Raw genomic sequence first — 15,356 nt, forward strand, 5'->3', positions numbered from 1 at the left:
CATTTTGGATCCTTTGATGTTGTTTAAATCTATGTAGAAATCGTTTCTCTGAGAAGATTTAGAGCCCAGTCAGTCTATAACCGGCTTCAATATGTTCAAAATACAAACAAAACTCTATTTTGACTCTTTAAAAATACCTAATGATTTTTATTGTCATGTTTTTAATTTCTTTTCTTGTATGTTTTTGCATATTATTACATCCGTAAACAATATATCCGTTGTATACATTGTTTGAAAAAATTAATTAAAAATTAATTTGTTTTTAGCTTACAGCCACGGCTAACTCCAGGATCCAAGGTAGAAAAGTTTTTCTCCTAGAGTCCAAAAGACTTTTTTTTACTCCAAAATGCAGCCACAGTATGTCCAGAAGATGTTCATTTTGTCCAGATGTAGATTGTTAGACTCTGTCCAGGTCAATTTTCAATTAATTAAATCCAAGTCTACGGAACACAAAATGTCACTAAAATCACTGTCCTAATAAAATCTTTCAGAAAATTGTAAAAGTGCATCAAATTGTATCGTTTGCCAAATATCGTGATACATATCGTATCGTGTTCAGAATACCGTACATTGTATCATGAGATTATTGTATTGCTAAACCTTTAGCAATGTATAGGAACTCTTGATTTGAAATTTATTTAAAACAAAAATATCTGCAGATACATTGATGCATCTCAGACGTCTTTCATCAGATAAGCCGGCGGCGGCGGTTGATGCAAACATAAAACAAGAGAAATGGAACACAGTTGTGTCTTGAAACATCAGTCAGCGTTTTCTGCCCTGCTTTGTCAGCCGGCGTTGGTGAACTGAGACTTCAGCAGCTATTTTAACTCTTCAAATAAAAGCTTGCGTCTAATTTTAGGCAGACTTCATTTTTATTTTTAGTTTTTGAGACATAAAAAGCATCTCCATGTTTTAAGGCACTGACATTTTCCCTTTATTGAAATTTCTCTTCATTGTTGAATTTAAAATAAAACGTTTTTGCTGGTTTTTAACTACAGTTGTGTCGCCCGTAGGAAAGCACAACGATACGAACCGTGGCCTCGGCTGCGACGACCAATGAGATCCAGCGACAGTCCAGCGGCTACGACGATCCCTGGAAAATCACAGACGAGCAGAGACAGTATTACATCAACCAGTTCAAAACCATTCAACCGGACCTCACTGGCTTAATACCTGGTAGGGAAAAACCTATAAACTCTCAAATAAAGGTTGTTACGGAGCCCCCAGGTGACCCAGAGGACTTATTTATTTTTTGTTGCCTTGCAAAAGTATTGCTTTTGCAAAACCTTTGCATTCTCTCCCAATAATGTTCATAATTGAACACTGAAAGTCTCCCTTAATGTGGCCATCATACTTTCTGCTATATTATGAGGTCATAAGGTTTTCGTGAGGTTTTTTTCCATCTCATTTGTGAGATAGCTGAAGTTTTATATCTTTTTCTTGGGATAGAAATGGACCACAAGCCTATGTGCAAAAGCAAAACATGGGATTTCCATCTGTTTCCATCCCTTCTAAGACGGAAACAGAAACTTTCTGTAAGAAGAAGAGAAAGGAAAATGCATCCATTAAGTCATCTGACAGTTTTTATTGTCTTTTTGTGTTGGTGGTCTGAATGGTTACTAATGGTCAAACATGCAGTGAATTAAATGACTTTCAGTCAGTTTTTTGCACTAAAGAGTTGAGAATACATAAACACGCTTTCAATTGTGTATATATTTGAAATTTTAAATTGAAATTTGTGACTGTATAAAAAATAGACCTGGGTGTATTTTCTTACTGCAAGGGAACGTAAAAGAAACATTTTCCGCCATGTCCCTTATGGGTCTCCGTAGGTCGTAACAAAATAAGTGTTTCAAACGTCACTCTTTGTGTGTTTCAGGTTCAGCCGCGAAAGAGTTCTTCACAAAATCAAAGCTACCGATTTTAGAGTTGTCACATATTTGGTGAGTTACTTTTATTGCTGATGCTTCCTGCAGCATTACATTCAAACTCAGGAGCCCAAACTTGATGCTTTTTTTTTTCTGTTATTTGAAGGGAGCTGTCGGACTTCGATAAAGACGGAGCTCTGACCCTGGACGAGTTCTGCGCGGCCTTTCACCTCGTCGTGGCCAGAAAAAACGGCTACGACCTTCCAGAGAAACTTCCAGAGAGCCTCATGCCGAAGCTGATTGATCTGGACGACTCAGCAGGTTTGTTCATATTCTGCCGACTCGTCTGTTTAAGCTGATGTGCATTTTTATAAGCAAAGGCTTGATGATATGCTAAGGCAGGGGTCTCCAAACCTTCACCTCAAGTGAACCAAAATTGTCGACTCAAAAATAGTCGCAGGGGAAAAAAAGCAACTTAAAATCAAATGAATAAAGTAGCTTGATATTTATTGTAAATCCAAATATTGAAAGCAATTTTAACATATTGGGGCCATTGTGGAAAATAAAAAAAGGAGTAAATTTCCATCAAAAAAGCAGAAATTTTGAGTAGTCTCAGATATTCTAGAATTTTTTTTTTTAATTTTTCATTTGAAATTCAGAAATTTCCAAGTTTTTTTTTTTTGTTTTTTTTTTTTTTTTTAGAAATTGTTTTTGTCTAAAATAAATTCTAGAATAAAGGAGTAAATTTCTGTCAAAAAAACAGAAATTTTGTGAGTAGTCTCAGATTTTCTAGAATTTTTTTTTTTTTTTTTTTCATTTGAAATCCAGAAATTGTCTAAAATAAATTCTAGAATAAATGAGTAAATTTCTGTCAAAAAAACAGAAATTGTGTGAGTAGTCTCGGAAATTTTCTAGAAAATTTCTAAATATTTCATTTGAAATTCTGAAATTTCCATGTTTTCATTTTTTGAAGAAAATGTTTTGATATTAATCTATAAAAGTTTTTATTTAAAAAAATTCTAAGATTGACTTTTTTGGCATAAATCTACTATTTACTACAACTTTTTGCCTATTTGCTGTATTAGAAGAAAGACATTTAGTTTTGATGGAATAAATTTATTTTCAGTAATAAGAACAGGATTTGGGTCACTTTCTTTCACAACACTTTTAAAACTTGGTTATAAAAAGACAAATATTTGTGTTGTACTTTACATTTTCCTGTGTAAGAAACTTACTTTAATAATAATTTTCACCCTGGTTACAAATTAAAAGTCTCCTGCATCAACGAGCCAAATTTGTATCATTTTTGAATTGTGGTTGTGGGCCGCAAGAAATCAGTCCACCAATGGCCCCCGGACCACACCTTTGGACACCTCTGTGCTAAGAGATTAAAGGAGCCCCTTTCATTTGCATTAAAGAAATTCTTGAAAACAAAAGCAAACTGTTTGTAGTTGTGTTGTTTAGTCCGCTGGAATCGAATTCTAGTTTGTAGCAGATGATAGCGCAGGGCATTCTGGGTTATTTGACATTGCCTATTCTTAGATGTTTGTTTTTAACTATATTCAAACTGTAATATTTTATTTTGTACATTTTTAATCTGCTTGGGCTTTAATTTACTTTCTCTTTATTATCTTCTTGTTGTTTTTAACTTGTTTTGTACAAGCACTTTGAATTGTCCTTGGCTGAAAGGTGCTATATAAATAAAGTTGCCTTGCCTTGCCTAAATACAACCAAACCAGCCTAGCCTAGCGCTAGCGGGAGAAATGCCTCATGTTTTTTTTTTACCAAAGACAAAACAGAAATCCTACAACTGCTAAAATCTGAAGCTACGTCATTTTTGTTTACGTTTTGTGAAGAAGGAAGTTGCGCTTGTGTTTTCTTCAGAGATTTTGATGTCGTTTCCTTCAGTAGTTCTTGGTGCAGTGCCACCACAGGCGAGGAGGGGAACAGCTTTTTAAATGAGTTTGGATTGTTTGACTCGATGCAGTGTGAAAACGCAGCTGAAAATGTAACAAATGTTGCAACTTTACTTGTAGCTGTTAATGACCTAAATATGTGATTCCGTGTTTTGTTGGTAGCTGAAGTTTAGATTTTGTCACTATTTATGTTTTTGTTCATATGAAGGACAAGGAAACACAATCCTTGGTTTTATGTGATTTGTTTCATAAGTTAAATGTTTGAAAGATTTAAATTGTCTTGCTGCGGTGTATCCCAAGAAATGAGGGTTTTAATTTCAATGAGTATTTTGCTTCCTGGTCTTTTCTTCCCGTGTCCAGAGGTTCCTGAGCCGGCGGCTGAAGTCGGGTACTCGGCTTCGCCGGTGGAGGTCACCCCCAACAAATCGCCCTCCATGCCTTCGCTCAACCAGGCCTGGCCAGAGATGAACCAGAGCAACGAGGTTCAACCATCACACCTCTACATTTTTACACTTTTAAACTCAAACCTCTGTTTGCTCTTTGCTTGGTTTGCATTTGATTCATCCTAATTGCTCAAGATTTCATCTCTTCTTCTTCATCATTAGACATAATTATTGCTAATTCAGCACCTCTTCCCCACCATCTTTGGGACCGTAATGGTAGTTTAGCCTATAAAGTCGCGCCCAAACTCGAGAATTTTTCAATAAAAGTGTGATGTCACTGTTTCCGGCTGACTGACATGTTTGTTGTTTATTTTTTTTTCTTACTGTCTGTCTCCTGCAGCAGTGGGAGACGTTTAGCGAGCGCTCCTCCAGCTCACAAACTCTGACCCAATTTGACTCTAACATTGCACCAGCTGACCCTGTAAGTCAATCACTTGGCATGCACGGTTTCACAGAGTAATGCACAGACATTAACCCTTCCTGGATCTTTTTCTATCTGTATCATCCTATCTGTGCATGTTGATTTCTGATTCGACTTCTGTAGGAAATCGACTTGTCTTCCTCCAGCAAACCGGACATTTCTTAAATACTTAAAAATAAATCTTGTGCTCGAACATTTATGCTCGTAAAATGACACTTTGTGTTGGAAATGGTTATTATAAACCACTAAATTGAGGCAATGAAAGAATCAAACTGCCTGTTTTAGCCTTGAGTTCATTATGTGGATGCGTGTCTTTCAGGACACGGCCATCGTCCACCCAGTTCCCATCCGGATGACTCCCAGTAAGATTCACATGCAGGAGATGGAGCTGAAGAGGACGGGCAGCGGTACGACTTTTCTCTGCTTTATGCATTTGTTCCCACAGTTTTGTTTCCCTGTTTTCTAAGGATAAAATTATGATTAAATTTGACATGTTTTGGCTCAAGTTTGAAGCTTTTTAAAACGTCTAATTTTGACTTCTCTGATTTTTTTAAAATCTTTCCAGAGTGGGAGAAAGTAATGAGGCAAAAACACAAAACCTTACCAAACCTTACCATGAATTTTAAGGAATTATTTACTTAAAACAAGTGCGCATATCTTGCTGAAAAGTTTATCTTAAGTTAGTTCACTTATTCCAAGTGTACTAAGATAAATGTACCAGATACCGGACCAAAAATCCTTGGTAAGATTTAGTGTTTTTTGCAGTGTAAGTTGCTTTCTCTTTGTAAACATCCACTGGAAGTTACTGACCTTCATTCAGGGCTGACGATCGGATTTTAATCATCATATAAAAAAAATTAATAAATCTGATTTTGTGTTATGTTTGTTTTAATTCAAAGACGTTTTGGATGAATGATCACCAGTAGCAGTCAGTTTTGCAGCATATCTGTAGAGGTCTCTGACTTAAGACACTGCTGCTGTCTCATTACTGTAACATGTAACTTTCTCAACATGCTAGCAGCTCAATATCTGGGTGGTAGAATTGATATTTTGTCGTTAATGTCCTGAATCAACGACATCAACGTTGATGCTAATCCTCCTCTTTTGCTTTTGCCGCTCCTCTCTAAACCTCATTCTGACTGTTTGGGTGGAAAGATGTTGGAGTAGGGGATGTGACCAATAGAGGAAACTGTTTTGAAGGCTCTTTTTCTGGGATTTGCGGTTATAGTTCAGGTGTTATTTGGACACATTATTGCCATGGTTACACATGACAGGTGTCCGGAAGTGAAATAAAAAGGAGTAAAACTCCTTAAAGTTGCCCAACATCAGCAAATGGAGTGAATAATTGCTCCGAAAATCAATGCAGCAACCAGAAAATTTAAGAGCAAATCAAAAGGTGACAGAGCTGCTCTGACATGATGCTGCCATGACCGGCGCAGGATAAAACGGCCGTGAAGGAATTTTTATTCCACTCCTTCATTGCAGATTCGTTGTTAATTTGGCAACATTAAAAGTATTTACCAAGAAATTAGTTTGAGTCTGAACTTTGACTAGGTCATTCCAAATAATTTTTCTTTTTGAGGCGTTAAGAGTGACTCTTTGGATTATTGTCTTCAAATTCTCTTAAATTCAGAAACTGATTGTTAAATCTGCAGAATATTTTCCAAAGAGATCATATTTTTTATTATTATTGGTAGCGAGAAGTTTTGTTTTTTATTTTTATTTTCACTTTAGTCTTGGCCTTGGGACTTTTCATTAATGCCATTCTTCTTTCTTTACTGTAGAGTCTTGAACTCTGACCTTAACTGAGAAAAGTGACGTGTGCTAAGAAACAACTAAACAGAAATGTTGATACTTTTCTCATATGTGTTAAATTTAATCAAATATTAGCTTTAATATTTGCTCTAATTCTTTATCTATCTATCGAAGCAATTGTGTTTGGCAAAAAAGAATAAGTGTGCTACTTTACATCACTGCAGGGGAAATAAATGTCTTGAATTTATTGTTTTATGAAAACACATTTTCTGTTGACTTTTCATGAAGTTTTCATTTTATTTTTCCAGATCACAATCATCCTACTAGTCCGCTACTGGCAAAACCCCCAGAACTGTCCGAAGAAACCAAACTGCCTCCTTCCATGAAGTTTGTAGCTGCCAACGCCGTCGGTGAGTGGCCAACAGGTGGCGCTATAGCTCCTCAGAAAGGATCAAGACAAAAATTTAAATATGCAACTTTTATTTCTTACTGTTTTAGTGAATATTCTTAACCTGACAAATTAATTGTTGTTCTGGTTAAAAATTGTACTTTGGATTTGTTGAGTCATTTTAACTGAACCACTTGAAGTGATTATATCGATCACAAATTTGGTTAAAATCAAAACAAATTAGTGGATTTAACTAAATTTAGTCATCCAAAAAGAAGTCAAACAGATTTATAGAATTTTTTTTATTTTTATGGTTGAATATGTAGATATATTAATAACATTAAAAAACATTTAATTATACTGAAACTACTATTAACAACACAGATTTACTCTATTTACTAATTATATATAATTAACCAGAAGTCAAACTGGTTTTGAAATGAAGGGATCAGTGGTGTGGTTATTTTTTTTGTTTCCAGGGTGCTTAAAATCCTTGAAAATGCTTGAGTTGGGTATTTTCAAGGTTTGGAAAGTGCTTGATTTCTGAAAAATCCTTGAAAGTGCTACGTATCCAAACAGCACAGTTTTGTAGCACAGCGCAGTATTTCGTTTGATTAAACACCTAAACTACAGTTGAAACTACATATTTTCATTCACCTAATAATAAAAAGACACATACACATTTTTTTCTCACTGTCTAAAGTTAAATTAAACTAAACTGGTTTGAGGTCAGTTAAAATCAAAATTATTTCTATTCAATAAAAGCCAAAAAATATGGCGAGAATTTTTTTTAGAGATTTAAATAAAAAACCTTTTCTGTATTTTGTTTTTACGCATTTAATTTGTTTTGATTTTGTGTTTCATGAGTTATTCATTTTTGTATTTGAAATTAAGGGTACTTATACTTTGTGTGTTAATTATTAAAATTGGGGGATTTTTTTGTTAAATTTGTTTTCTTTGATCAGTCAGGTTTATAAGGTTTGTGAGACGTTTCAGAACATGAAGTTTTGTTGCATTTTAGTTTTCTTTATACCATCACAAGACATCATTAATAACAGTAATAAACCGTGTCCTATAATAGTGAGTTGAAACTCTTGTTGTCCAGTGTGAAACGTATTTTACTGATGATTATTTTCCTCTTTTATAGGTGATGGTTACAGCAGCTCCGACTCTTTCACCTCAGATCAGGAGCCAATCACCAGGCAAAGGTCTGTTTTTGTTATTTTATAGTTTAGAACTAAAACTTTCAGTTATTCTCTGTAATTTACAACAATTTCATTTTTATTGGCATAATTTCATACAAGTAATTTAGCAAAGTCTCATCTATAATTGTCATACCTTCATTTAGTTAGAGGAAATTATTTTATTCTGCATAATCACCTATTCACCAGTTATTTTTACCTGTAAAAATAAACAGACCTGAGGCATTTTTATAACTTTTAATTGCTAATCCGGTTACCCAGAGCTATTTCCTAACTGAATTAGAATCAATAAGCTAATTTATAATGGAGTCGGTATCAATAAACCCGGTAACACTTTACTTGAAGGGGTACATAAGAGTGGCAAACATTGTCAGGAACACCAGGAGTGGTCATGAATGTTTCACTGTTGTCATAAGCTGTAAATAATGGCATTTCTTATGCAAAATTGACACTTTTAATGGATTTTTTATGCAAATTTTAACAGAACTTTGCATTAAAAGTTGACCGAATAATCCAGAATTCACACTTTTAATTGACTTTTAATGCAACTTTGCATTAAAAGTGTCATTGTTGACCGAACGATGCTTCATGACAACAGTCAAACATTCAAGAAGACTCCTTCATGCTCATGACTGTTGGGTTTATGACAGCGTCATGTCAGTCCTTTGCAGACCCTTTCAAATAAAGTGGTACCAGTAAATCCCATCCCATCCCTAAATATGTAACACATAAGCCCATTCTTCAAAATGGGAACAACTAGAACGCATCTCATTTCATATGTCGTGAGAAAAGCACAAAGGAAGAAAAAAAAATCTGCAAAACTCTAAATTGTTTCATAATTTAGAGGGTTAATATCACTTAAAAACCTCAAGTAAGGCTTTATTTCTAGTTTCTGTTTGGATTATTGCTAATTGAAAGATAAAATGTAAATATTTTATCCAATCATCCATTAAGTGAACTGTTTGTGTTCAGGTCTCAGTCAGGTGCGTCTCCAGAGGCGCTGAAGGTCGTAGCCCCGCCCCCTCCTCCTCCTCGCCCCCAGCAGTCCCACTCTCGCTCGTCGTCTTTGGACATGAATCGCACCTTCGCTGCCACAGCGGCACCAGGCCAACCGCAGCCGTCTGCGATAGCGTTTCCTCCTGCGGTGCCGCCTCGACCGCTGCCCACACAGGTAATGGTGCTAAACGACCAAAAACAGGTTTTACTTCCTGGTAATGTCACAAAAGCCTCCACTGATCCATTTCCTGTCCCGTCCGCTTGCAGTCATCGGTACCGCTCACTGGACATCGTGTGGAGGCAGAGGCTGTCCCTGCAGGGGGCGCTGTTCTCACTACCACCTCCCCGCAGCAGATTCCTCAGCAACCCAACTTTGCCGACTTCAGCCAGTTCCAGGCGTTTGCTGCGTCTGAGCAGCCGTCCAGCCTGCCGGACATCGACAGGCACAGCGAGGCGGGACAGGTACGCTCACACCTGGCCGCAATTATTCTGAGTTTTTACTTTGTTGTGCTTGTGGAAATATTATAAATTTCCTTTGTAATTACTAAAAGTACTGATTTTGTGTGTGTGCACCAACAGGCGGAAAAGATATCAGAGGGCGCCGGCCCTTTAAGAACAGTAAAAAGTGACGGCCCAGCAGACGAGAGAACATCAACGACAGTCAACTCTGTAAGGCGATTCTTAAACTCTATACTAAAGTATTAAAATCCATTGAACCTTTTTTTATTTATTCTGTTACAATCAGACACAATGAGTTTTATGTGATGGATAAGATGTTTATAACACAAAGGAGCCATTTTGCTCCAAGGAGGCCAAATACTCTATCCAGCTCGGTAGATGTAAAGATGAATGGATAGATAATTTGATAGATAAATTAGCTAGATAGGTAGCTAGTTATCCATCTCTTTCTCTCTATCCTTATATAGGTATGTAAGTATGTATCACTTGCATTGTACAATGGCTGCTGGAAAAAAACGAGAGTTTTGTTGTTGACTTACCGTCCAGAAACCACTTGCTACATTCTTGTTGGTTGTGCAGGAGGCTCCACTTGTCCTTTTCAAAGATGTGCGGTCGTATAGTTGTGCATCTTTTTGCAGCCATTTTCAGATATGTGCCTAATCGTAGAGTTTAGGGGCGTGGCCAGCAGCAGCTTCTTTAGATTAAAGTGACAGAGGCTCTAAAACAGAAGTGAGCAGAATAAAATCCCATCATTTTAGAAGTATTTTGTAATAAACATGTTTTGTATGTATAATCGATCGACTTTAAAGCTCAAATAAAAGCTATGAACGCCGTAATAAGATACTTGCACTGTACGACTTTCAAACATTTTAAATGTACATGTTGTGTGTATTTAATGTAAGACTCAGTGCTTTAACTAGACCGTTAATCCCAGTCAGTGACGGTGCTTTACTCTCCCAAAAGGCCAAAGGTTCCTCAGGCCCTCTGGCTCCTCCACCAAAACCCGTTCGGCGGCGGTTGAAGTCTGAGGACGAGCTCCGACCCGAAGACGAGCAGATCGGACCCCAGAAAGGCGCCGCCATTGCTGCGCCCCTCACCTGTCAGCCCTCCATCCCCAGGTCTGAACCCTCTGTCTGTTAAAAAGCTTCCAGTGCTGCAGCTTGGGAAGTTTAGTGGAAGAAAAACAACATTTTCTGTATTTTTAGATCGGTTGGAAAGGACAAAAAGGCAATTCAAGCTTCCATCAGAAGAAACAAGGAGACAAACACAGTATTGGCTCGACTCAACAGTGAACTACAGCAACAACTGAAGGTAAAAACATTGTAGAAAATTAACTGGATGATCAATTTCCTAGAAATTATTACGATAAACGATAATATAGTCATTTTGAGACTGTTGTCATGAACCGATATGGGGTAAATAAGGACACCTTTAGTGCAACTTTGCATTAAGTGTTCTTATTTACCCAATGACGTTTTATGACAACAGTTGTAATCTCGTTTATGTTCATAACATGTTATATCACAGTTATTACCATGTCGTGTTGATCTTATTCACACACTTTAAAATAAACTGTCTAAACTGTCATTTTAAAAATTAAACAAATGAAACTGATTATGAAATCTCAACAAAACAAGATTTCTGGTAAAAGTTAGGAATTCTGCAACAAAAAAGTGCAAACAGGTTTTCCAATTATGATGAGCGTTATTCCTGATGTGAACTCCAAAAACATCTGTATTTAGTGTCTTTACTGCTTGTGGTGATGTTAAGTGTTTGTTTGCTGATTCCTGTCGATGTTTTCAGGATCTGCTGGAGGAGAGGATATCCCTGGAAGTGCAGCTGGAGCAGCTCCGGCCTTTCTCCCACCTCTAGCCGAACACGCGGAGCAGAACTCGGCCGTAACTCCGCGGCGCTCTCCTTCCCTCCGCCGTCATTTCCCCGGTCGGAGGCCGCCGGGCGTTCCGTTAAACGAAACCCTCTCCCTCTTACCTGTCGCACAGTCTTACCAACAAACGGAGAAGAGAGGAGCAGATTTCACCACCCGGCACTTTTCACATCTCTGTTTTTTATTTGTTTGTTTTGGTTTTTTTGAAGAGGATGACGAAAAAAAACGGCGAAAAGTGAAGTCAAAACGCCTGGTTTCTGGAGATGGACAAACCATCTTCAGAAACAAATCGTTGTGTTGGTGTGACTGGTTTTGTTTTTGTTCCTCTTAAAGCAGCTTAATTAGAGGCTCGCACCAGTAAGTCCAAATTGCAGTTAAAATTTGGTTAATTTAAGGAAACAAAAAAATGTGTTTGCTTTTTGAGGGAAACAGTAAAAAAAAATAATAATAATAATAATTTGGTCAATAATGTTCAGAAATAGTTTAAAATCTGATCCATTTTTATTCTAAATACGTAATACCAAAGAAAAAATTAAAATTGAAGTAAGGTTCTGTGGAAACATCATAAGCAGTTAATATCTTACCGTCAGTAGATAACTCTCTTGACGTCTTCATTTAGTATAAATCTAGATTAGCTACTGGACAGTTTAGACCAAAACTACTCTATTCTAAGAACTAAAAACATAAAAATGCTATTTTTATTTCCTTTTACCAGTCGTCAAGTTTACATTTGACTGTTATGTAAATAACACTTGTTTCAGTGTTATTTACACTGAAACAAGTGTTAATTCACAAAACAAATCCATGTTGGAGGTGGTGCGCCACCAATAGTCTTCCTACCTGAAACACACGCTGAAAATGCGACATGTAATTTATTACCAGTCAGAGAAACCGTCTGTAACTAAGCTGCATAAATAGCAAAATATTACGGCAGTTTTAGTTGATGCAGTTTTATTTTAAGGTAACGAATTGAACCAGAAATGCTTTACGTGTTCCGTTCTCGGGGAAGATGAACGGTGACGGACTGCCTCCAACATCAATTTTCCACTTGTGACAAATTTAAAAGTTCAGAAAATAGTTTTTGATAAAACATGGACTTCAGCTCCAACTAATCTGCATTTACGCTAAATAAAGACACAGAGAGAGTCAGCTTCAGTCTGTAAAATATAAAGTACTGAACTTCACTTAAAAAAACAATTATTTTAAACACACCTGCTGTAGATTTAGGCAGAATTAAAAGAGAAATGACTGTTTTTAAATGTCTACCAGCTGCAATAAAGACTGAAAATTGGACCGCCCAAAGTTTCTCTTATTGCATTTTCATCAAATTGACAAATGTGGCGTAAGCAGGTTTGTATTTGATTTATAAGAACCGAATAAAAGAAGATTTCCTAAGTCAGTTAGTTTCTACAACGGCGTATCAGGGTCACTGTAGACGCAACAAAAAGAGGAGTGAATTTGCACCAAAAAAATCTCTGAAACTGTCTAGAAAAACAGAAGAGTTTTAATTTTGATGGAAAAAAATCTGAAAGTTTGAGCTTAATCTCAGAAATTTTCTAGGAAAAATGTGGAAATTTCTAAGTTTCGAAAGTCAAAAATTGGCAACTTTTGAAACTCAGAAAATTTCCAAAAATCAAATATTTCAAACTTCGGAAACTCAGAAATGTGCATATTTTTTTCTAGAAAATTTCTGAGATTAATCTCAAACTTTCTGGAAAATTTCTGACATCTCAAAATTTAAGGGGTTTTTTTCCCCATCAAATTTTTAACTTTTCAAACTCAGTTTTATTTCCTCTACTCTTTTTTTCTTTTCTTTTTTTCTACAGCGGCGCTGAAACACTTTTGTAATTTGAGAGAGGAAAACTGCGTCGGTGTCTCATCCTGTGATTATTAATTCAGTCCTTCCTGCTGCTGCCACTCAACTCTACGTATATAGATCTATGTGTGTGTGTGTCGTTTTTTTTCTACGTTTTCAGGTTTCTTGTGACTGAATGCTTCGACTCTTGAACACTGAACTGTTACTCCTTCACTTCTGATTTGAAGATGAAAACTGCACATCCTCTTCATTTTTCCAGACCTTTTTGTTTTCTAAAACATTTCAGCTTTTTTATTATTTTTCTCCTCAAGCTGCAGTTTTTTGGGAAGTCATTTATAGCAGGACCAGATGTTCTGTTTTGAAGATTTTTTTTATTTTATTTTTGTTTATGAAGAAACGCGTTTGCAGATCTGTTTGGGAGTTGAGTCATGTTTGTAAAATAAATACGTAAAATATAAATGAACTGTTTTCCAATCGGGCCAAGCAGCGCTATGCAACTACGTGCAAAACGTATTTCCACAGATCGACTTTAGCTGTTTGTTCTCCGTTCGTAGCAGCTGTGTGACCCGGTTTTGTATTGTAGCTCTTCCAGAACTCCATCTGCTGTATGTTTGTGGTGTTTGTCTGCCTTTTTCTGTTGGTACTGATGAGCTTCCTTCTTCACTGTGTTCCTCGGCTCCAGAGGAGAATTAATTTTATTTTTAACTGCGAAATGTGACCCTTTCCTGGTGGAGACCAGTTGGCTATATGGGAGACCTGAACGACCAAAATGCACTTTGAACTCATCCACTTGTTGCGTCTTTATTTGGTTTATTTTTAACCAGATTCTTCCTGTCTTTCTTTTTTTTTTTTTTGAACTTGGAAACTTGGAGCGTCCTGAAATCTCTCATTTTCTGAATGTTTTGTAGGTGAAGCATCATTTTCTAAAGCCTTACTCACCCCGATTGGATTGGTGTTCAGGTTTCCATAGCGACTGATTGATCTCTTCCTTTTTTTATTTTTTCCTCCGGCTGTTGTGGATGAAGGTGTACTTCTCGTGTGTGTTTGTGCGCACGCATCATTTGGAGACCGGATTAAAAACCTTCCAGGAATATTTAATGTTTGCTCGCACAACGGCTCCCTCCTCGTTCAACCCAAAAACAAAAAAACAAAATAAAAAAGGCAATCCAGACAGGCAGAAGCAATCAGTCTCATACGAAGTCTGTGAACTTTCAGATGCCATTTTCTCCCCAGATCTGTGTTGTATATTGTATATGATACACACTTTTGGACTCATATGTAAATTTGCATTAATTGCTGGCTAACAGCAGAAGAATATTCTATTTAATTCCTTCTCTCTTGGCTGTGGGATCCTAGATGTTTAACTGCATGGATGTACTGTATCTCTGCAGAATTAACTAGCAGCTGTGTGATTTTTACACAAAAATAAAAAACAGGACAATATTTTAAACATGACTCCTGATTTGTTGCATCATCCAGAAATTTTGTGGAAAATTGAAAGCTGCTGATTTAAATTATGGTGTCTTTCTCAGAATGCAAAGAGTAAATTTTTGGACAACTTTTCAAACTCATTAATTTTTCAAGAAAATCTGAGAAAAGAAAATTCTCAAAATATTTGTTTTTCTAGCAAATGTTTGACTTAAAGTTTAGAACATCCCATCATTATTTTTTTATTTTTTTGGAAAATTTCAGAAATCTTAAAATTAAAAATTTTTCTGCCAATTTGTGATGTTTCTTTTCTAGAAAATCTCTGAAATTAAGCTCAATCTGAGCTGTTCTAGCAAAATTTTGACTTTTCAAGGAATTTCCTTTTTTTTCTTTGTAGAAAGTTGGAAATGATTCTCAAATTTTTATTTTTTTGTAGAAAATTTTTGAACTCAAATTTTTTTTTTAGATTTTGTAGGTTTTTCTACCAAATTTTCAACTTCTCAAATTCAAACAAAAAATTTGTTTTTCCTAGAACATTTCTGGAACAAAGTTCAATTTGAGCTTTTCTAGCAAATTTCATATTTTTTAAGCTCAGAAATTTACTTTTTTCTACAGTTCCTGAGATTAATCTAAAAAAAAAAAATCAGCAAATTTTCACTCAAATTTCATTTTTTCTAGAACTTTCTGAAGGTTAATCTCAAAATTTAAATTTTTCTAGCAAATTTCCAGCTTTCCTATGGAAGATGATTAGGGCCACCAAAAAAAAGCCAAAAAAA

The 15,356-nt window shown here is 36.1% G+C and overlaps 1 protein-coding gene across 3 annotated transcripts in view; it reads left to right on the top strand.

Annotated features, from left to right (window-relative positions):
* Positions 1 to 14,602, top strand: part of reps1 (RALBP1 associated Eps domain containing 1) — a 23,706-nt gene extending 9,104 nt beyond the window's left edge. Inside the window, exons 6-19 of one of the 3 annotated variants that reach the window (XM_044105720.1) lie at positions 1,017 to 1,179; positions 1,883 to 1,946; positions 2,038 to 2,192; positions 4,148 to 4,269; positions 4,571 to 4,651; positions 4,971 to 5,058; positions 6,715 to 6,816; positions 7,942 to 8,002; positions 8,969 to 9,167; positions 9,260 to 9,454; positions 9,572 to 9,661; positions 10,415 to 10,569; positions 10,657 to 10,762; positions 11,255 to 14,602. In XM_044105720.1, the coding sequence (XP_043961655.1) occupies positions 1,017 to 1,179; positions 1,883 to 1,946; positions 2,038 to 2,192; positions 4,148 to 4,269; positions 4,571 to 4,651; positions 4,971 to 5,058; positions 6,715 to 6,816; positions 7,942 to 8,002; positions 8,969 to 9,167; positions 9,260 to 9,454; positions 9,572 to 9,661; positions 10,415 to 10,569; positions 10,657 to 10,762; positions 11,255 to 11,323 (1,650 nt within the window). In that variant the 3' untranslated portion in view covers positions 11,324 to 14,602. The remainder of the gene's footprint in view (positions 1 to 1,016; positions 1,180 to 1,882; positions 1,947 to 2,037; positions 2,193 to 4,147; positions 4,270 to 4,570; positions 4,652 to 4,970; positions 5,059 to 6,714; positions 6,817 to 7,941; positions 8,003 to 8,968; positions 9,168 to 9,259; positions 9,455 to 9,571; positions 9,662 to 10,414; positions 10,570 to 10,656; positions 10,763 to 11,254) is intronic. The other 2 variants (XM_044105721.1, XM_044105722.1) reach the window with 2 other exon arrangements.
* The last annotated feature ends 754 nt before the right edge of the window (positions 14,603 to 15,356 follow it).

Source organism: Gambusia affinis, linkage group LG22 (assembly GCF_019740435.1).
Source record: "Gambusia affinis linkage group LG22, SWU_Gaff_1.0, whole genome shotgun sequence".
NCBI classification, from domain to species: Eukaryota; Metazoa; Chordata; class Actinopteri; order Cyprinodontiformes; family Poeciliidae; genus Gambusia; species Gambusia affinis.